Here is a 22,612-nt window from a genome sequence, read left to right on the forward strand (position 1 = left end):
TCTCTCCTTAGACTTTCACCATCCGGCGCAGTTTTTTCACCCGATGTGAGAGCGTCTAGACGAGAGAGGATTTCTGTGCTGGGTGATGATGCGAATCTGCGTTCAGGCGTTAGTGTGCGTTCCCTTTCGGCAGACGCTGCGTGTTTATATTTTACCATTTCGGCCGCGTCCAAGCAATAATGTCTAGGAAGAGGTGTGTTGTTCCATGGTGAACTGGATGGCAAAAGCCAAACATCAAAGTAAGATTTCGATGTAAAGCTTTCGTGACTGCAGGGATTCATCTTCTTGGTTCTTTCGGTAAAGTCACGTAGAAGGGAAATAATAAAATGATAAAAATAAAACTAATAAAATAATTCTCACGACGTTTCGACCACAACGCAAGCAGCCGTCCTCAGGTGGAGAACAGGTCTGTCGAGAAGACAGAGTCTGAATGAAACACCCCAGACTTTCATTTCAGACGCTGTCTTCTCGACAGACCTGTTCTCCACCTGAGGACGGCTGCTTGCGTTGTGGCCGAAACGTCGTGAGAATTATTTTATTATGTTTTATTTTTATTATTTTATTATTTCCATTCTACGTGACTTTACCGAAAGAATCAAGAAGATCAAAGTAAGATTTGGTACGGTACACAATTCAAAAACGAGTGTCTTGTGCTAAAGATGAATTACCTAAGTTATCAACCGCCAAGGTTTATATCGGATCAATTGCTTATGCGCTGAATGCTCTATTGGATAGACGGGACGTAGCATCAGCGTAAGACTAAAAGAACGCCAGATGAACGTTTAATGATCTCTAACACATCTGTCGGCAGTGGCAGAGCATGCTCGCCAACAAGGACACTGAATCGATTTTGAATACGTTGAAGTGTTATGCAAAACTAATCAATAACACTGGTCAACACACTTTTTCTGGCATTTGGTATTCCAACGGTTCTAAGGTAGTTTTGGGGTGCTGATTCTAAACTTGGCATCAGTTTTTTTGTCTATCACATCATCAGGTTTTTGAGATATAAAATATTGCATTTTCAATAAAAACTGCAGAAGAAAAATATTAAACGAATGTGGATATCTACATAAAATGATATTATAAACACACTATCCTAAAAATACAGCACCATATTTTAACACTAAAGCAGTCACTGACTCGCAACAACTTGCAATCATAAGTGACAGAGTTGATTTCGGGTAAAATCAATGAAAATGGGGTATGCCGATAGCATAACAAGTATAAACCGTAAAAACAAAGTTTTTCACTATAAATCCTTTATATGCGTGGCGGCTAGAGTCCTCTCGTCCTCTGGCTTGAGATGGCTGCCACCTATGGGTCAGATGATTGCATTGCACCATTAAGCAATTGGTAATTACATATAATATTTTAGTCTTAAAAAGTGTAAAATTTTGGAAAAATGTTTTTCACGAAAATTAATAGTCACGCACAACGAGTCTGTGTGCAAAATGTCAGCTCGATTGGATCACGGGAAGTGGGTTAAAAAACGACCGAAAGATTTGCACGGTCCTAAGCAAGCAAGCGAACTTAATATAAAGGATTTAAAAATGAGATGTGACAGAGCAAATCTGAGATCAGATTTGGAATCGGCACCCTGAAATTAGTCTAGAACAGCTGCAAAAGTCCAGGCCAGAAAAAAATATGATTTCTTTTTGTTGTTGACCAGTGTTATTACTGGCCAAGACTAATTGGAGAATGCATCTAAATTGAGAGAAATACCAAAAAATTTGTAACCGCTCCGATAGCTGCAGACTTAGCGCAGCCTGCAAGCGTACGACTTAAGTAATACACAATGCACGTTACATTTACTTTTCGAGGAATCGCTTACTAATTAGCTGATTACTAATCTATATAGAAAAAAGGGAAATTTGTGAATGTGTGTGTGTCTGTTGGAAATGTTTAGCGTACTTACCAACATGCAACAAACTTGAAATTTGGCACGTGGGTAGCTTCCAGAGTGTACACAATGGAAAAAGTATTTTTAAAAAAATGTTTGACTCCAGAGGACGCCGTTTGAGACTAGGCTCAAAAGAAAGCCGTCTCTGGTATGGACCAATCGGTTTCAATGACACAATGCAAACATTATCAGAGTATGTGTTTTGTTTGCATTCTGACCACAAGCATTGAGGTGAATGCAGTGACGTGATTCCTCGTTATAAAACGGGTTTCAATTTCGCTTCCAAGAAAAAAGGGGGAAAACCTACTCTTATATTTTGCTACTGGCAAAGGAGAGGTCCCGTGATGCATTTCGAGTGTTTGATCTACCGCTGTTACATCTGCGCGCGATAAGCCACTCGACGGAGCTGTCATTTGCGATGTCCGTGGGTCGCTTGTGAAATTGCGATACGCAGTGAACTTTGTGGGTCCTTGGCTGGTAAAATAAAAACTAGTTTTAGTGGATTTCGCACCTAACTGAGCTACATAGAAATCTCTCCCAACCGTTGTCATGCCAACTGCGGAACTCGCGTACGCACCGTTTGTGACGTTCACTCCCTCGCCTGGTACGCAGGAGGTCGTGGGTTCGATCCCGACCCCTGACGCCTGCTGCTGCTGTATATGTGGAGTTTGCGTGTCTCTCTCTCATCATCGTCATCGGTGGCTAGGAGATGTTGACTACCTCGCCTGGTGTGCAGGAGGTCATGTGTTCGATCCCGATACTGAGGATGCCTGCTGCTGTATATGTGGAGTTTGCGTGTCTCTCTCTCATCATCATTATCACGGTGGCTATGAGATGTTAACTACCTCGCTTGGTGTGCAGGAGGTCGTGGGTTCGATCCCGACCCCTGACGCCTGCTGATGTATTTTAGAGTCTGCGTGTCTCTCTCTCTCATCATTATCACAGTGGCTAGGAGATGTTGACTACCTCGCCTGGTACGCAGGAGGTCGTGGGTTCGATCCCGACCCTGACGCCTGTTGCTGCTGTATATTTGGAGTCTGCGTGTCTCTCTCTCTCATCACCATCATCATTATCTCGGTGGCTATGAGATGTTGACTACCTCGCCTGGTATACAGGAGGTCGTGGGTTCGATCCCGACCCCTGACGCCTGCTGCTGTATATTTTTGAGTCTGCGTGTCTCTCTCTCTCATCACCATCATCATTATCACGGTGGCTAGGAGATGTTGACTACCGCGCCTGGTATACATACGGGAGGTCGCGGGTTCGATCCCGACCCCTGACGCCTGCTGCTGTATAATTGGAGTCTGCGTGTCTCTTTCTCATCATTATCATGGTGGTTATGAGATGTTATCTACCTCGCCTGGTAGGGTTTGGAGGGAGGGAGGGAGCGATGGAGAGAGAGATTGAGAAAGGGGGAGGATGCAGAGAGAGAGAGATGCAGAGAGGCTGAGAGACACGGGGCAGGCTGACTGACTGCGAGGCCTGGAAACAGGCCAAGGCAGGCTGAGTGACTGACTGCTAGGCCTGGAAACAGGCCAAGGCAGGCTGAGTGACTGACTGCTAGGCCTGGAAACAGGCCAAGGCAGGCTGAGTGACTGACTGCCAGGCCTGGAAACAGGCCAGGGCAGGCTGAGTGACTGACTGCTAGGCCTGGAAACAGGCCAAGGCAGGCTGAGTGACTCACTGCTAGGCCTGGAAACAGGCCAAGGCAGGCTGAGTGACTGACTGCCAGGCCTGGAAACAGGCCAGGGCAGGCTGAGTGACTGACTGCTAGGCCTGGAAACAGGCCAAGGCAGGCTGAGTGACTGACTGCTAGGCCTGGAAACAGGCCAAGGCAGGCTGAGTGACTGACTGCCAGGCCTGGAAACATGCCAAGGCAGGCTGAGTGACTCACTGCTAGGCCTGGAAACAGGCCAAGGCAGGCTGAGTGACTGACTGCCAGGCCTGGAAACAGGCCTGTGCAGAGGATGAGGAGGAGGATGGATCTGAGAACACTGCCTCTAGCGCTCGATTGCTCTCGCCTGCTGCTTCTGCAGCAGAAGAGGGGGGCAGAGAGAGAGGGGGAGAGAGGGAGGAGGGAGGAGAGAGAGGGGGGGGGGAGCGAGGGGGTGGAGAAGGGGGGGGGGGTGCCAGTCCCTGCGTTCGGTCGATTTCCCCGTCTGCTGCTGCTGCTGCTGCGCCACCTTTGATGCGGACGTCGGACACGCAGGCGGACACGCAGGCGGACACACAGGCGGACACGCAGGCGGACACACAGGCGGACACGCAGGCGGACACACGCACGCGGGCGGGTTAGACACGCCGTTGGTATTATCGTTAAAAAAAAATGTTTTTTTCACATAGACGGGGGAAATCGCTTTTCGTAATGCTTTGATTTATTTTCCTTCGGAGATAATCGCCCGCCTCTCCCGTCTTCTTTCCCGCCTCTCGTTTTTTTTTTTTCCTTTTCCTAGCCGCCATCCGCGCCGTTATTTGCGCGACATCGCCACTCGTTATTCTCCCCGTGCGCATCGCCGCCGCCGCGGTCGATTTCATCGCCGCCGCCTTCTTCATCTTCGTTTCCGAGCGCGGTGAGGAGGTTTTTTTTTTCCTCTCCCTCCATCCTTCCCCCCCGGGGACGCACAGCTGTGCACCCCCGAGGGCTTTCCGTGCGACGTTTCACGACGATGGCGCTGCCTCCGCCGCCTCCGCCGCCGAAATCGTTCACCGCCGACGAGGAGGACATCGTCGCCGCTAGCGCCGTGCAGGAAATGCGCTGAGCGCTGAGCGCCAGCGGCTGACGTTTTTTTGTTCAAACCCTCTCGCGTTTTTCACCGCCGAACGACAAAAGAGACTGTGACCTGGTGGAAAAAAGGAATAACCCCACCGCCACCACCACCATCACCACCCACCCGCTCCGCAAAGCCCATCAAGTACCGAAGATTCCGGAACACGCGGGCAGCCATCTTAAACGACGACAGCGAAAAACCCCCAAAAAAAAAAATGTGAAAAAAAATCTCAAGATTTTGAATTTCCCAACACCCCCGGATCGACGCATGGCGGCCGCCGCCGCCAGCGACTCAGCTCACGACCGCCGTGGGAATGTCCCTCCTCCACCCGCCTCCCGGTCATCGTGAACACCACCGCCACCACCACCGCCACCACCACCACCGCCACCACCGCCACCACCACCGGATCTCGACCGACAGGGCCGGCGTCCCCTTCGCGACGCTAATTTAACCGGAGCGGCCGGGAGAGAGAGACGGGGGGGGGGGGGGGGTGGAAACGAAACAACGACGGCGTTGGGTGGGTGGCTGGGTGCTGTGGGGGGTGCTGGTGGGTGAGTGTCAGTGGGTGGGGAGGCATTTGCTAGTGTCCTCCCCCCCCCCCTCGGGGGTTTATCCGTCGGGTAAGAGCGGCTCAGCTCGCGCGACCACTGCCGTGCATTCGGCGTGAGCTTGACGTGCCTGGTTCGTTAAACTACGCACACACACACACGTATATATGAAATAACGAAAAAATCCGTCGCTGTCCGTTAAACCAAAGCGTTGGAATGATTTCGTGGACCTCTGCCAGAGCCGCCTCCTCCTCCTCCTCCGTCCGTATTTTGGCGACATAATAACAACGGCGGTGGTGGTGGTGGTGGTAGTAGCGGCACGACGATGTGACGGTGCCTGCCCACCCTCCTGCCCCCCCCCCCCCCCTACCGAGAGAAAGCGTCCCTGCAGCTCGGAGCGAGATTTCTGCAAAGGGGTGGGCCGAGAGATTTCTTGAAATTGCGAGCGAGCGGGAGAGAGAGAGACCAAGTAACGGTGGTGGTGCCGGTGATGGTGACGGTGATGGTGGCGGTGATTGTGCCGCCACGTTTTTGAACGTTGCCACCCCCCCCCCACCCCCCCACCACCTTTAATAGCCAGACTTTTGAAAATGGCCACCGCGCGGCGGACACGACGCGACGGAAATTCAAACGAGGAGCGAGGAGGCTTCCTGAATTATTCAGCTGCAACTCTTTCCCCCCACCGTCTGATTTACGACGCCTAGGCGAAAGGAGGGGGGGGGAGAGAGAGAGAGAGAGAGGCCTAGGGTACAGGCCGAGTACGAGAGGGAGCAGAGGCAGCAGTGAAGAGAGAGGGGAAGACGTAAGAAATAATTCGTTTTGTTTTGCCTCCCGACGAATACATCCGTGCCCATCCAACCCCTCCCCCCGCCCCCCTCCAACGTGACAATCTTTTACCCGATAGACCCGCCTGGTTCCCGTCCTCGCTCCCGATCTTAAAATCCCATCCTGGAGCGCAAAGTTTGACACTCCGAAGCCGGCCTTGGAGGAGGAGATGTGAAAGGGTTGAAATTGCATTGGCCGAAGCGAGGAAGGGGGAGAGAGGGGGGAGAGTGGTTGGTTTGCCGGAAGCCATTTTGGAGCGTGTCGTTTGGCGGTGATATTTATTTTCTGTCTCTCTCTCTCTGTCCGTTCTCACTCGCGCACACACCGAGCAGTGCAGTGAGCAAACGACTCGGGGTGAGGGGAGGGAGGAGAGCGGTGGGCTCCTCGCGTAGTGAAGGGAGCCTCGGTAAATTGTCCCGTGCACTGCCAACCAACCAAACGCCCGCCCAAGCTGCGTTGTGTTTTTTTATGATTATTATTATCATCGGCAAGGTTAGCCTACACGCGGAATCTTGCACGTCTTTAAATATACACACAGAGACAGATAAACGCTCGTGCGTCGACGTTCAACGTTTCATTGGATGCGCGGCATCGCCACCGCCACGAAAACCGCTGATCGCTCGCCGGCAACGTCAGGTGGGGTTGAGAATCGACGTGGACCCCCGATTCGGATCGTCGCAGCAAGCCGAGCCGTTTCATCGCGCGAGGAATTTGAACGGCAGGAGGAAGAGGTGGGGGGGGGACGGGTTGGGAGCGTGCTCGCGTGTGAATCCACCGCCGCCTCTGCAGGACATAGGAACCGGGTAAGCTGCCGATCACCGCTTGCCCGGCCGACCTTTAAAGACTCCGGCGACAAGCGGAGGTTGGGGGTGAGCGGTTGCTACGTAGGCCCGTTGTTTTTTTAAACGCAGCGGAAGATTTCCACCGGCTTTAGACAAGCCGCGGAGGAGATTCGAGCTTGACGGCATCCTCCAAAACCCGGAGCGTCGTCGTCATCGTCGTTGTCGTCGTCGTTGTTGTGCGCGAGAAACTTCCAACGGGACTTCCAGAGAGAAGGGCTTCTTCGCCGCTACGCCAAGACGGCCGTCGGCTGCGGACAAGAGAGTTGAGTGACTGTGTCCGCCAATACCCGGAGCGACGTCATCATCGTCATCATCGTCGTCGTTAGTTGTTGTCTTGCACGGGAAACTCTTTCCCCCCCCCCCCCGCGACAAGAGCTGCGAACGGGAAGGGAGGAAGGGAGAGAGACGTAGACGGGGGTTGAGGAAGAGGTGGATAAGCGAGAGGGAGGGGGGTGGGGGTCGTCGTACGCACAAGTTGAACTTTCCTTCCGCGCTTCGTACGTGGCCGGCATCGGAGGTGCGGGAGAGCGAGGGGGCGGTGGGTGGAAGAGACACGGAGCGACCAGTGGAGACACGGGGAGAGAGTTTGGGGAGCAGTGGTGGTTGCTATCGATATAGTTGCATAGAGCAGTGGTGGTTGCTATCGATATAGTTGCATAGAGCAGTGGTGGTTGCTATCGAGATAGTTGTATAGACCGGTGGTGGTTGCTATCGAGAGAGTTGCATAGACCAGTGGTGGTTGCTATCGAGAGAGTTGCATAGACCAGTGGTGGTTGCTATCGAGAGAGTTGCATAGAGCGGTGGTGGTTGCTATCGAGAGAGTTGTATAGAGCAGTGGTGGTTGCTATCGAGAGAGTTGCATAGAGCGGTGGTGGTTGCTATCGAGAGAGTTGCATAGAGCAGTGGTGGTTGCTATCGAGAGAGTTGCATAGACCAGTGGTGGTTGCTATCGAGAGAGTTGCATAGAGCAGTGGTGGTTGCTATCGAGAGAGTTGCATAGAGCGGTGGTGGTTGCTATCGAGAGAGTTGCATAGACCAGTGGTGGTTGCTATCGAGAGAGTTGCATAGACCAGTGGTGGTTGCTATCGAGAGTTGCATAGACCAGTGGTGGTTGCTATCGATATAGTTGCATAGAGCGGTGGTGGTTGCTATCGAGATAGTTGCATAGACCGGTGGTGGACGGGAGAGCGAGCGAGAGAGAGAGAGAGCGGTGGAGAGAGATCTCCGAGCAGGCAGACGGAGCGATCGCGGTGGACAGGAAGCTCGGGGGAGAGTCTGTTGAAGCGGCAGGCGGGTGCGTCGCGAGAGGTCGCTTGGAGGGCTGACGAGCCGACAGCCGGGAGCAAGAGGAGGCTACGCTCGGGTCAGGGCGAGGCGAAGCTGTGGGTGAGGTCGGGAACGTCGGAGAGAGAGCAAAGGAGCGTAAGGGAGAGCAAAGGAGCGTGCAGAGAGCGAGAGGGAGAGAGACGAGAGTGTTGTTCAGAGTGTGTGGAGAGTTATAGAGGCAGGGCAATTCATTAGGAGAGAGGCAGAGCCGCGTGAGCGGCGAGGAGAGAGTCGCAGAAGCGTCCCGCGGTTCATTTACGAGACGGCGGAGGGAGCAGAGGGTCAGAGTCGTAAATAGAGAGCGGAGAGAGCGAGAGAGAGAGAGAGCTACGGAGGCGTAGATTTTCATCGGCGAGCGGGAGAGCGCGGAGCCGAAGGGGATGGAGGGAGACGGGGAGATGGATGCGCAGGGAGAGGCGTAGGGGACGGGGAGTTGATACACAGAGAGACGGGGAGAGAGAGAGACGGAGAGACTGGCTCGGCAGTGACGACAGAGGGAGACGGACAGGCGGGGCGGAGGGAGACGCGGAGAGAAATTAGAGGTGGCGGAGGGAGACGTGGAGAGAAATTAGAGGTGGCGGAGACAGACGGCGAGAATCGGAACAATCTGAGAACCGTAGTACGAGAAAGAGCGAGAGATAGAGTTAGAAGGGGGAGAGAAAGAGAGAGTGAGCAATAGAGAAGAGAGAGAGACTTTTGAGCAGCCGGCGAGGTGCGAGCGCTGGGGAGAGAGATCCGCTTGCAGAGAGAACGGACAACAGCCGGTGCGGCGCTCGCCAGACTCTGCAACCCACCACCACCAACATCCGTCAACTAGCACCACCACCACTACCACCACTACCACCGCCACCACCATCACCACCACCACCACCACCATCACCACCACCAACGTCCGTCAAGTAGCGCCACCGCCATCACCACCGCCACCACCGCTCTACAGTATCACCACCACCGCCACCACCGCCGCCACCACCGGCCCGGCCAGCGCCGCGACCCGCGACGATGGCGTCCTACGCGTACCGCACCGACTACTGCTGCGGCAACCCCGACTGCTGCGCCGCCGCCTCCTCCTCCTCCTCCGCCTCGGCCGCCCCCCCCGACGCGCGCTACTGCGCCCAGCCAGCCCGCGCTGGTGCCAGGGCCCTGGTAGACTACGGCGCTCAGCAGCACCAGCAGCACCAGCAGCAACAGCAGCAGCAGCAGCAGCAACTGCAGCAGCAACTGCAGCAGCAGCAACAGCAGCAAGCGCAGCAGTCCCACAAATCGATGAGCGGGCACCTTGGGTCGCAGACTTTGCCGCCGGGCGCTGGCGGGAGGCCGCCAGGTGGCCTGGGGAAGGGCCCCGCCGGGAACACCCTCGCCCGGTCGCACCCCATGGCCGCCGCTAGTGCCGCCATGTGGAGGGAGCCTCCGACGCTCTGGGGAGAGCACCAGCAGCAGCAGCAGCAGGTAACCTTTGCCAGAGGTCGCAAACGGGTTTTGATCCCGTACCCGTACCCGTACCCATACCCGGCCGCACCAGGGTCGCAAACGGGTACCCATACCCGGCCGGGTACGAGTACCCGTTCCCTACCCATACCCTACCCGAAATGAGTGACAAACGGTGACTCACGGCCTACCCGTACAGGTACCCGGCCGCACCAGGGTCGCAAACGGCTTCCCGTACCCGTACCCGGCCGGGTACGAGTAGCCGGGTATAGCCAGGTATCGGGTACCCGGTTGCGACCTCTGACCTTCGCCCGTGCCGGAGGTGGCTCGACTCATCGGGGGTGGGGATGTGGGTTCCTAATTTGTCCGTGGTCGAGATGGCGATGCCGACCGGTTCATGGGTATGCTCGCGCGTTGGTGAGTGTGTGTGTTGAACTTCTTCGGAGGTGCGGAGTGTTGAGTTTATGGTGCAGTGGTGAGTCTATGGTGCAGTGTTGAGTCTATGGTGCAGTGTTGAGTCTATGGTGCAGTGTTGAGTCTATGGTGCAGTGTTGAGTCTATGGTGCAGTGTTGAGTCTATGGTGCAGTGTTGAGTCTCTGGTGCAGTGTTGAGTCTATGGTGCAGTGTTGAGTCTATGGGGCAGTGTTGAGTTTATGGTGCAGTGTTGAGTCTATGGTGAAGTGTTGCGTCTATGGTGCAGTGTTGAGTCTATGGTACAGTGTTGAGTCTATGGTGCAGTCTTTGAGTCTATGGTGCAGTGTTGAGTCTATGGTGCAGTGTTGAGTCTATGGTGCAGTGTTGAGTCTATGGTGCAGTGTTGAGTCTATGGGAAGTGTTGAGTCTATGGTGCAGTGTTGAGTCTATGGTGCAGTGTTCAGTCTCTGGGGCAGTGTTGAGTCTATGGTGCAGTGTTGAGTCTATGGGGCAGTCTTGAGTCTATGGGCAGTGTTGAGTCTATGGTGCAGTGTTGAATCTATGGTGCAGTGTTGAATCTATGGTGCAGTGTTGAGTCTATGGTGCAGTGTTGAGTCTATGGTGCAGTGTTGAGTCTATGGTGCAGTGTTGAGTCTATGGTGCAGTGTTGAGTCTCTGGTGCAGTGTTGAGTCTCTGGTGCAGTGTTGAGTCTATGGTGCAGTGTTGAGTCTATGGTGCAGTGTTGAGTCTATGGGGCAGTGTTGAGTCTATGGTGCAGTGTTGAGTCTATGGTGCAGTGTTGAGTCTATGGTGCAGTGTTGAGTCTATGGTGCAGTCTTTGAGTCTATGGTGCAGTCTTTGAGTCTATGGTGCAGTGTTGAGTCTATGGTGCAGTGTTGAGTCTATGGTGCAGTGTTGAGTCTATGGGAAGTGTTGAGTCTATGGTGCAGTGTTCAGTCTCTGGGGCAGTGTTGAGTCTATGGTGCAGTGTTGAATCTATGGTGCAGTGTTGAGTCTATGGTGCAGTGTTGAGTCTATGGTGCAGTGTTGAGTCTATGGTGCAGTGTTGAGTCTATGGTGCAGTGTTGAGTCTATGGTGCAGTGTTGAGTCTATGGTGCAGTGTTGAGTCTATGGTGCAGTGTTGAGTCTATGGTGCAGTGTTGAGTCTATGGTGCAGTCTTTGAGTCTATGGTGCAGTGTTGAGTCTATGGTGCAGTGTTGAGTCTATGGTGCAGTGTTGAGTCTATGGTGCAGTGTTGAGTCTATGGGAAGTGTTGAGTCTATGGTGCAGTGTTGAGTCTATGGTGCAGTGTTCAGTCTCTGGGGCAGTGTTGAGTCTATGGTGCAGTGTTGAGTCTATGGTGAAGTGTTGCGTCTATGGTGCAGTGTTGAGTCTATGGTGCAGTGTTGAGTCTATGGTGCAGTCTTTGAGTCTATGGTGCAGTGTTGAGTCTATGGGCAGTGTTGAGTCTATGGTGCAGTGTTGAATATATGGTGCAGTGTTGAATCTATGGTGCAGTGTTGAGTCTATGGTGCAGTGTTGAGTCTATGGTGCAGTGTTGAGTCTATGGTGCAGTGTTGAGTCTATGGTGCAGTGTTGAGTCTATGGTGCAGTGTTGAGTCTATGGGGCAGTGTTGAGTCTATGGTGCAGTGTTGAGTCTATGGTGAAGTGTTGAGTCTATGGTGCAGTGTTGAGTCTGGTGCAGTGTTGAGTCTATGGTGCAGTGTTGAGTCTATGGTGTCGGGTTGAATCTATGGTGCAGTGTTGAATCTATGGTGCAGTGTTGAGTCTATGGTGCAGTGTTGAATATATGGTGCAGTGTTGAATCTATGGTGCAGTGTTGAGTCTATGGTGCAGTGTTGAGTCTATGGTGCAGTGTTGAGTCTATGGTGCAGTGTTGAGTCTATGGTGCAGTGTTGAGTCTATGGTGCAGTGTTGAGTCTATGGTGCAGTGTTGAGTCTATGGGGCAGTGTTGAGTCTATGGTGCAGTGTTGAGTCTATGGTGAAGTGTTGAGTCTATGGTGCAGTGTTGAGTCTGGTGCAGTGTTGAGTCTATGGTGCAGTGTTGAGTCTATGGTGTCGGGTTGAATCTATGGTGCAGTGTTGAATCTATGGTGCAGTGTTGAGTCTATGGTGCAGTGTTGAGTCTATGGTGCAGTGTTGAGTCTATGGGCAGTGCTGAGTCTTTGGTGGAGTGTTGAGTCTATGGTGCAGTGTTGAGTCTATGGTGCAGTGTTGAGTCTATGGGCAGTGCTGAGTCTTTGGTGGAGTGTTTCAAGCCCATGGGGCCATGTTTGAATCTCTTTTCTTGTGTATTTCATGATGGCCTTGTCGGAAACACGGGCAGAGGGCCGTAACTGCTGAGGTGGTGGTTTTCTTGCCAAGGGTAGCGGTGTCTCTCGCAGACGGTTCGTAGCCTCACGACTGTGTCCAAGCCACCACGGGGAGAGAGACTCGCAACCTCCAAATATACAGCAGCAGCAGCAGGCGTCGTCAGGGTCGGGATCGAACCCACGACCTCCTGCAGACCAGGCGAGGTAGTTAACATCTCCTAGCCACCGTGATGATGAGAGAGAGACGCAGACTTCACATATACAGCAGCAGGCATCGTCAGGGTCGGGATCGAACCCACGACCTCCTGCAGACCAGGCGAGGTAGTCAACATCTCCTAGCCACCGTGATGATGATGATGATGAGAGAGACGCAGACTCCACATATACAGCAGCAGGCATCGTCAGGATCGGGATCGGACCCACGACCTCCTGTATACCAGGCGAGGTAGTTAACATCTCCTAGCCACCGTGATGATGATGAGAGAGAGAGAGACGCAGACTCCACATATACAGCAGCAGCAGCAGACATCGTCCGGCTCGGAATCGAACCCACGACCTCCTGTAGACCAGGCGAGGTAGTTAACATCTCCTAGCCACCGTGATGGTGATGATGAGAGAGAGACGCAGACTCCACGTATACAGCAGCAGCAGCAGGCATCGTCAGGGTCGGGATCGAGCCCACGACCTCCTTTAGACCAGGCGAGGTAGTCAACATCTCCTAGCCACCGCGATGATGATGATGATGACAGAGAGACGCAGACTCCAAATCTACAGCAGCAGGCATCGTCCGGGTCGGGATCGAACCCACGACCTCCTGTATACCATTCGAGGCGGTGATCACCACCTCGCCCCCATCTTTCTTTCTCGCAGGGTTCATGATGTCCGATTCACAGATGCTCGCTGAGATCGCCCTGCTGAGATGCTGGATGTCAAGCCCTCTGGGGTAGCGTGTCTGCAACTCTAATATATTTATTCTCTTTGGTTCTTTCGGTAAATACTCTTAGTTCTTTCGGTAAAGTCACCAAGTAGGTAGAAAATGAAATAAAAATTAATAAAAATAAAACGATAAAATCACGACGTTTCGGAGGCAACACAAGTCTCCGTCATCAGGTGGGACCGTCACAGCCACCTGATGACGGAGACTTGTGTTGCCTCTGAAACGTCGTGATTTTTTAATTCTTTATATTAAGTTCACTTGCTTGCTTGCTTAGGACCGTGCAAATGTTTCGGTCGTTTTTTAACCCACTTCCCGTGATCCAATCGAGCTGACATTTTGCACACAGACTCGTTGTGCGTGACAATTAATGTTCGTGAAATTTTTTTTTTCCAAAATGTTACACTTTTTAGGACAAAAATATTATATTTAATTACCAATTGCTTAATGCTGGCATGCAATCATCTGACCCATAGGTGGCAGCCATCTCAAGCCAGAGGACGAGAGGACTCTAGCCGCCACGCATATAAAGGATTCATAGTGAAAAACTTTGTTTTTACGGGTTAATTTTTATTGTTTTATTTTTATTAATTTTAATTTCATGTTTTACCTACGTGACTTGACCAAAAGAACCAATACTATGAATCCTTGCAGTCACGAAAGCTTCTAATCTAGAAGGTACCATTATAGTCCTTTCGGCAAAGTCACGTGGGTGATACATTAAAAATAAAACGAAGTAAAAATTAATCAAGTCACGACGTTTCGGAAGCTACACAAGGCAAAGAACCAATTGCTGTAGTGGGCAAACACATTGTCCTGCGGAGGGAGCTGGTAGGAACGTTGGGTTGCTCGGTCAATGGCCAGGGTCAAAGGCGGCGTGGTGTATTGCAGTCGAAACGTCGTGAGAATTTTATTGTTTTATATTTCTATTATTTTATTGTTTTATATTTCTATTATTTTATTGTTTCCCTTCTACGTGACTTTACCGAAAGAACCACGAATATGAATCCCTGCAGTCACGAAAGCTTCAAATCTAGAATCTGTCGGTAAAGTCGCGTAGGTATAAATTACATTAAATCACGACGTTTCGGGCGCAGCACAAGCGTCCGTCACCAGGTGGGACAACCACAGCAAGGAACGATTGCTGCTGCAGTGGGCAATTGTTTATTGTTGTGGTTGTCGTGATTTCATTTATTTTATTTACCGAAAGAACCAAAGAGGATGGATCCCTCTTCTTGGTTCTTTCGGTAAAGTCACGTAGAATGGAAATAATAAAATAATTAAACGTAATCAAATTATTCTCACGACGTTTCGGCCACAACGCAAGCAGCCGTCCTCAGGTGAAGAACAGGTCTGTCGGATTCAGACGCTGTCTTTCCGTATATGCCAAGCTTGGTGGTGTTCATTCAGACGCTGTCTTTTCTCATATGCCAAGCTTGGTGGTGTTCATTCAGACGCTGTCTTTCCGTATATGCCAAGCTTGGTGGTGTTCATTCAGACGCTGTCTTTCCGACAGACCTGTTCTTCACCTGAGGACGGCTGCTTGCGTTGTGGCCGAAACGTCGTGAGAATTACTTAATTATGTTTTATTTTTGTATTTTATTATTTCCCTTCTACGTGACTTTACCAAAGAACCAATAAGATGAATCCCTGCAGTCACGAAAGCTTTAAATCGAAATTTAGTGACGAATGGTTTGAACTGGTTCTGGGGCCTCTTGTTTGGTCATCTGGGTACTGGGTGCGGTGTGTCAACACCGCTCTTCAAGGCCGCCGGGCGGGCGGGCGTGGTGCTGGCCTGCCCGCCCGCTCCCTCGTCTGCCGTGCCGGCCTTCGTAGGTGCTGCTACTCGCTGACAGTGCTCGCCCCAACAATCTGTTGCAGGCTTAAAGAGTGGGGATATTTATCTCGTGTGTGTGGACACTTTAGTGGGAGCGATAGTATAGCGGTTAGCGCTACGCTGCGCTATGAACCCAACGACCCGGGTCCTGGGCCTCCCCTAGGTCCACTCAGCCTCAAATGAGTACCTGGCGCGGTGTGTAAACATCTCCACTGGGGAGACAAAGGCGGTCTGGCGTGGTGCTGGCCACCCACCCCCTCGTGTGCCGTTTCGGCCTTCATAGGTGCTCGCTAACAGCACTTGCCCCTACAGTCTATTAAGGCTCCACGGGGGATCTTTGTCTTTGTGTGTGTGTGTACGTGGGGGGAGGCTCGTGAAATGAGGCGTTCCGTGTAAGTCCTCCACGTGTTCTGTGTGGGGGTTTTTTCCAGCTCCTCTTGATTATCACCCCCAGCCCCCCACCACACACAGTGTCATCACTGCCGTTGGCCAAACCACGTGTGGCATTAGACGTGGCACCAACATCAAGTTTCAAGTTTCATGTATTAGGTGTAGCCCTGTGAGCCATTCGGCTCTTGAATCGGGTGCAACCGCAACAAACAAAAAAAACAAAACCATGAACAAGAAAATGTACACCTTCTTGGTTCTTTCGGTAAAGTCACGTAGAAGGGAAGTAATAAAATAATAAAAATAAAACATAATAAAATAAAATAATTCTCACGACGTTTCGGCTACAACGTAAGCAGCCGTCTTCACCTGATAACGGCTGCTTGCGTTGTAGCCGAAACGTCGTGAGAATTATTTTATTATGTTTTATTTTTATTATTTTATTACTTCCCTTCTATGTGACTTTACCGAAAGAACCAAGAAGATGAATCCCTGCAGTCACGAAAGCTTTAAATCAAAATTTACACCATTGGAACCTCATTTGCCAGTAAAAAATATGATAATTGTTTTTTTACCCTTCTATCTGGCAACAAAACTGACACCTTTTTTTTACAAGGAGTCATGTTTACATAGACCACAATACCTGCGGTCATAATGCAAACAAAGAACATAACTCTGATCATGTGTCAGTTTTGTTGCCAGCTAGAAGGATTAAAAAACAATTATCATGAACAAAAAAACATCTTAAAGTGAATATGTGACTAAGTGCAAACAGAAAATCCAAGAAAAGACAGCAAAATATTGCAGAAAAAGCACCGTACACCAACGCTGTGTGCAAAAATCCCAGTGGGATGCAAGTCAAACAACAACAACCACAAGACAACTTAGATTAAGGCCATCAGTCTAACTCTGTACTACAACAAACAAACATGGCCAAACCGAAAAACTTTTCAAAAATCACCAAAATAAAACCATAAAAGCAACGAAACAGTGGTCATAGGAACTGTGACCGAATTTTCACAATAAACGACACCGCGATCCCACACAAATGAACAAAAAAACATCTTAAAGTGAATATGTGACTGAGTGCAAACAGAAAATCCAAGAAAAGACAGCAAAATATTGCAGAAAAAGCACCGTACACCAACGCTGTGTGCAAAAATCCCAGTGGGATGCAAGTCAAACAACAACAACGACCACAAGACAACTTAGATTAAGGCCATCAGTCTAACTCCATACTACAACAAACAAACATGGCCAAACCGAAAAACTTTTCAAAAATCACCAAAATAAAGCCATAAAAGCAACGAAACAGTGCAGGTCATAGGAACTTTGACCGAATTTTCACAATAAACGACGTGAACAACATGTACCACCAAAACTCTGCAGCCATAGCTGGCTGCAGAGTCACTCCACAACAGCAGCAGGAACATCAGTCGTGTGCCCTGCAGAAAAGTTGGCACGGACCCTGCTGACAAAAAGCCCGAGTCTTAAATTTCGATGTAAAGCTTTCGTGACTGCAGGGATTCATCTTCTTGGTTCTTTCGGTAAAGTCACGTAGAAGGGAAATAATAAAATAATAAAACATAATAAAGAGTCTGAATCTGCCTTCTCGACAGGCCTGTTCTCCACCTGAAGACGGCTGCTTGCGTTGTGGCCGACACGTCGTTAGAATTATTTTATAATGTTTTATTTTTATTATTTTATTATTTTCCTTCTACGTGATGACTTTACCGAAAGAACCAAGAAGATGAAGCCCGAGTCTTGTCGAGGCTTTCCTGGGTAAGCGAGAGTAGTGTAGCGGTCATTGTAATGATGACAGTAATATCGCCTGTGTGTGTGTGGTTTTCTTTTGAGTTGCAACATCTTCGCCGTGCCGTGGCGAGCGAAGCGAGCGAGCTTACTATAAGTTTCGGATATCCTGGGCCGCACTCGGCACCAGAGGTCGCAACCGGGTACCCGATACCCGTACCCTACTCGATACCCCGGCTACCCGTACCCGGCCGGGTACGAGTAGCCGTTTGCGACCCTGGTGCGGCCGGGTACGGGTACGGGTAGGCCGTGAGTCACTGGTGAGTCACCGTTTGTCACTCATTTCCCAACGTCTTGTCTCTTCTCACAATTCAAGTTCCTAGAATCAACCCACCCGCGCCTGCAACATGCCTTCATCCCAGAGGTCGCAATCAGGTACCCGATACCCGTACCCTACCCGTACCCGGCCGGGTAAGGGTAGGGTACGGCCGGGTACGGGTACCCGTTTGCGACCCTGGTACGGCCGGGTACGGGTAAGGATTCAAAACCCGTTTGCGACCTCTGCTCGGCACTATAGACCCAGACCCATTGACAGAGTTCAGCACCATGGACAGCGCCTAGCGCCATAGGCAGCGTTCAGTACCATGGATAGCGCTCAGCAAGCAGCGCTGGGCAACAGAACGCAGTGTTGAGTCTATGGTGCAGTGTTGAGTCTATGGGCAGTGTTGAGTCTATGGTGCAGTGTTGAGTCTATGGGCAGTGTTGAGTCTATGGTGCAGTGTTGAGTCTGTGGGGCAGTGTTGAGTCTATGGGCAGTGTTGAGTCTATGGGCAGTGTTGAGTCTATGGTGGAGTGTTGAGTCTATGGTGCAGTGTTGAGTCTATGGTGCAGTGTTGAGTCTATGAGCAGTGTTGAGTCTATGGTGCAGTGTTGAGTCTATGGTGCAGTGTTGAGTCTATGGTGCAGTGTTGAGTCTATGGTGCAGTGCTGAGTCTATGGTGCAGTGTTGAGTCTATGAGCAGTGTTGAGTCTATGGTGCAGTGTTGAGTCTATGGTGCAGTGTTGAGTCTATGAGCAGTGTTGAGTCTATGGTGCAGTGTTGAGTCTATGGTGCAGTGTTGAGTCTATGGTGCAGTGTTGAGTCTATGGTGCATTGCTGAGTCTATGGGCAGTGTTGAGTCTACGGTGCAGTGTTGTGTCTACGGTGCAGTGTTGAGTCTATGGTGCAGTGTTGAGTCTATGAGCAGTGTTGAGTCTATGGTGCAGTGTTGAGTCTATGGTGCAGTGTTAAGTCTATGGTGCAGTGTTGAGTCTATGGTGCAGTGTTGAGTCTATGGTGCAGTGTTGAGTCTATGGTGCAGTGTTGAGTCTATGGTGCATTGCTGAGTCTATGGGCAGTGTTAAGTCTGTGGTGCAGTGTTGAGTCTATGGGCAGTGTTGAGTCTATGGTGCAGTGTTGAGTCTATGGTGCAGTGTTGAATCTACGGTGCAGTGTTGAGTCTACGGTGCAGTGTTGAGTCTATGGGCAGTGTTAAGTCTGTGGTGCAGTGTTGAGTCTATGGGCAGTGTTGAGTCTATGGTGCAGTGTTGAGTCTATGGGCAGTGTTGAGTATGTGGTGCAGTGTTGAGTCTATGGTGCAGTGTTGAGTCTATGGTGCAGTGTTGAGTCTATGGGGCATTGCTGAGTCTATGGTGCAGTGTTGAGTCTATGAGGCAGTGTTGAGTCTATGGTGCAGTGTTGAGTATGTGGTGCAGTGTTGAGTCTATGGTGCAGTGTTGAGTCTATGGGGCATTGCTGAGTCTATGGTGCAGTGTTGAGTCAATGGTGCAGTGCTGAGTCTATGGTGCAGTGTTGAGTCTATGGTGCAGTGTTGAGTCTATGGTGCAATGTTGAGTCTATGGTGCAGTGTTGAGTCTATGGGGCAGTGTTGAGTCTATGGTGCATTGCTGAGTCTATGGTGCAGTGTGGAGTCTGTGGGTCTCTACGTGTGTGAGTGAACTTCTTTTGCACCGTACGCAGCCAACCGCGCTAATCGGAGGTGCCGGGGAAAGGAAAACAAACTGAATGTGTCCATGTCTCTCTCTCGCTATTGGAACCACGCACTCTTGTATACCAGGGTAGGTAGTTAACATCTAACCAACACAACGCCCATCTGCTGATCATCTCAATCAGTCAACCCATGGCACCTGCTGGGTCTGTCCCATGACCTCCTCCTGCACCTAGCCTGGCACAGCAGTCAACCCATGGCACCTGCTGGGTCTGTCCCATGACCTCCTCCTGCACCTAGCCTGGCACAGCAGTCAACCCATGGCACCTGCTGGGTCTGTCCCATGACCTCCTCCTGCACCTAGCCTGGCACAGCAGTCAACCCATGGCACCTGCTGGGTCTGTCCCATGACCTCCTCCTGCACCTAGCCTGGCACAGCAGTCAACCCATGGCACCTGCTGGGTCTGTCCCATGACCTCCTCCTGCACCTAGCCTGGCACAGCAGTCAACCCATGGCACCTGCTGGGTCTGTCCCATGACCTCCTCCTGCACCTAGCCTGGCACAGCAGTCAACCCATGGCACCTGCTGGGTCTGTTCCATGACCTCCTCCTCCTGCACCTAGCCTGGCACAGCAGTCAACCCATGGCACCTGCTGGGTCTGTCCCGTGACCTCCTCCTGCCAGCAAGTGAGCCTTCGACACTTCACGTGACAGCCTCAAAGTGCACCTAGCCTGGCACAGGCGCCGTGGTGACGCCACCGCCACTTTTAGTGGCGAATGGCGGCTGTTGTTGTTGTGGTGAGTGGGTGAGTGACGTGAGTGGGTGTGTGCGTGTGTGCGTGAGTGTGTGGGTGAGTGAGTGGGTGTGTGCGGGTGAGTGTGTGAGTGACGTGAGTGAGTGTGTGGGTGAGTGAGTGTGTGATTGAGTGGGTGAGTGAGTGTGTGGGTGGGTGATTGTGTGGGTAGATGAGTGAGTGTGTTGGTGAGTGAGTGGGTGTGTGGATTTGTGAGTGGGTGTGTGGATGGGTGAGTGAGTGTGTGGGTGAGTGTGTGTGATGGCGGTTATCTGAGTCGGTTCTGGGCCCTGCCTTGCGTCGACTCAGCCTTAAAACGAGTACCTGGGTAGTGGTGTAGTGTCGTGAACATCGGACACCGGGGAGACAAAGGCGGCCGGGCGTGGTGCTGGCCGCCCACCCCCTCGTGTGCCACAGTGCCGGTAGCCTTCAAACGTGCTGCTGCTACTCACAGCACTTGCCCCTACAGTCTGTTAGAGGCTACACGGGGGACTTTTGCCTTTTTATTATTTTTAACGCGCTTTTATTTAAACTCGCTCTGTCTGTTGTTGTCATATCTTCAAATCTTGTAACTCAATTTTAACCCACTTCCCAATGTGGTATCCACTGCACACTTGGTATGCTTATGTCATACTGACGCCAATACTATATTCTATCATAAAAAAATGCAAATATTTATTTTTAAACATTGTGTTATATTTCTATTTAAAGCTTTCGTGACTGCAGGGATTCATCTTCTTGGTTCTTTCGGTAAAGTCACGTAGAAGGGAAATAATAAAATAATACAAATTCAACATAATAAAATACAATTCTCACGACGTTTCGGCCACAACGCAAGCAGCCGTCCTCAGGTGAAGAACAGACCTGTTCTTCACCTGAGGACGGAAAGACGCTGTCTTTCCGACAGCCCTGTTCTTCACCTGAGGACGGCTGCTTGCGTTGTGGCCGAAACGTCGTGAGAATTGTATTTTATTATGTTTTATTTTTATTATTTTATTATTTCCATTCTACGTGACTTTACCGAAAGAACCAAGAAGATGTATTTTCTATGTTATGTTTCGGCCTGGGTCTAATTGTCCACGCTCAACTGATGTTGGCTGTAATTGGCCACGGGTCCCCTTACGTTGTGGCAAGTTTCGGGGGCCGCTTCCTGTAGCCGTGTGGTTCTTCCATCACCACGGCACATTCGTGTTTACGATGTGACGATGGATCTACTGCTGGGTGTCCGCTGCGAATCTCTACGCGACGTGGCCAGGTAGGTTCTGCAACAGCAACAAAAAAGCGTGTTTTTTAAAAAAGTTTTTTTTTAATTTTATTTCTATTTTGTTTTGTGTGCAGCCTCTCACACGATTACCCTGGGTGCAGTGTAGCCAACACCGGGGAGACAAAGGCGGCCGGGCGTGGCGCTCGCCACCTGGTGCGCCGTGCCCTGCTCTTGCCCCAACAGTCTGTTGCAGGCTACACGGGGTGGAGACTTTACCTTTGTGCGCTGGGCAGGTGTTGTGGGAACAGTGCCGTGAGCTTTGTCCGTAACCTTCCTGTGGCCCCCCCTCCCCCTCCCCCCCCCCCTCCTCCCCCTCCCCCCCTCCACCTCCCCCCCTCCCCCCTCCCCCTCCTCCCCCCCCTCCACCTCCCCCTCCCCCCTCCCCCCCTCCCCCCCTCCCCCCTCCCCCCCTCCCCCTCCCCCCTCCTCCTCCCCCCTCCCCCCTCCTCCTCCCCCCTCCTCCTCCCCCCTCCCCCCTCCCCCCTCCTCCCCCCCCTCCCCCCTCCCCCCCTCCCCCCTCCTCCCCCCTCCTCCTCCCCCTCCCCCCTCCCCCCTCCTCCTCCCCCCTCCTCCTCCCCCCTCCCCCCTCCTCCCCCCCTGCCCCCTCCTCCCCCTCCCCCCCCCTCCCCCCTCCCCCCCCCCCCTCCTCCCCCTCCTCCCCCCCCCTCCTCCCCCTCCTCCTCCCCCTCCTCCCCTCCACCTCCTCCCCCCCCTCCCCCCTCCCCCCCTCCTCCTCCCCCCCCCCTCCTCCCCCTCCCCCCTCCCCCCCCCCCTCCTCCCCCTCCTCCCCCCCCTGTGTTTGTCTTCCAGGCAAACCCGCCGCCCATCATCGTGAACACCGACAACATGGACCCGTCGGCATACGTGAGTTGTGTCACCCAGCCCCGTTGTGTCACCCAGCCCCGTTGTGTCACCCAGCCCCGTTGTGTCACCCAGCCCCGTTGTGTCACCCAGCCCCGTTGTGTCACCCAGCCCCGTTGTGTCACCCAGCCCCGTTCTGCCACCCAGCCCCGTTGTGCCACCCAGCCCCGTTGTGCCACCCAGCCCCGTTGTGTCACCCAGCCCCGTTGTGTCACCCAGCCCCGTTGTGTCACCCAGCCCCGTTGTGTCACCCAGCCCCGTTCTGCCACCCAGCCCCGTTGTGCCACCCAGCCCCGTTGTGCCACCCAGCCCGTTGTGCCACCCAGCCCCGTTGTGTCACCCAGCCCCGTTGTGTCACCCAGCCCCGTTGTGTCACCCAGCCCCGTTGTGTCACCCAGCCCC

The 22,612-nt window shown here is 52.2% G+C and overlaps 1 protein-coding gene across 1 annotated transcript in view; it reads left to right on the forward strand.

Moving 5' to 3' along the window:
• Positions 1–22,599, forward strand: part of LOC144739755 (uncharacterized) — a gene marked incomplete at its 3' end in the record, with an annotated part of 130,317 nt that extends 107,718 nt beyond the window's left edge. The window contains exon 5 of the mRNA XM_078622657.1: positions 22,160–22,599. Within this exon, the coding sequence (XP_078478783.1) occupies positions 22,160–22,599 (440 nt within the window). The remainder of the gene's footprint in view (positions 1–22,159) is intronic.
• Between the last annotated feature and the right edge of the window lie 13 nt (positions 22,600–22,612).

The sequence above is a fragment of the Lampetra planeri genome, unplaced genomic scaffold, assembly GCF_965212315.1.
Source record: "Lampetra planeri unplaced genomic scaffold, kcLamPlan1.2.h2 scaffold_169, whole genome shotgun sequence".
Taxonomy (NCBI): Eukaryota; Metazoa; Chordata; class Hyperoartia; order Petromyzontiformes; family Petromyzontidae; genus Lampetra; species Lampetra planeri.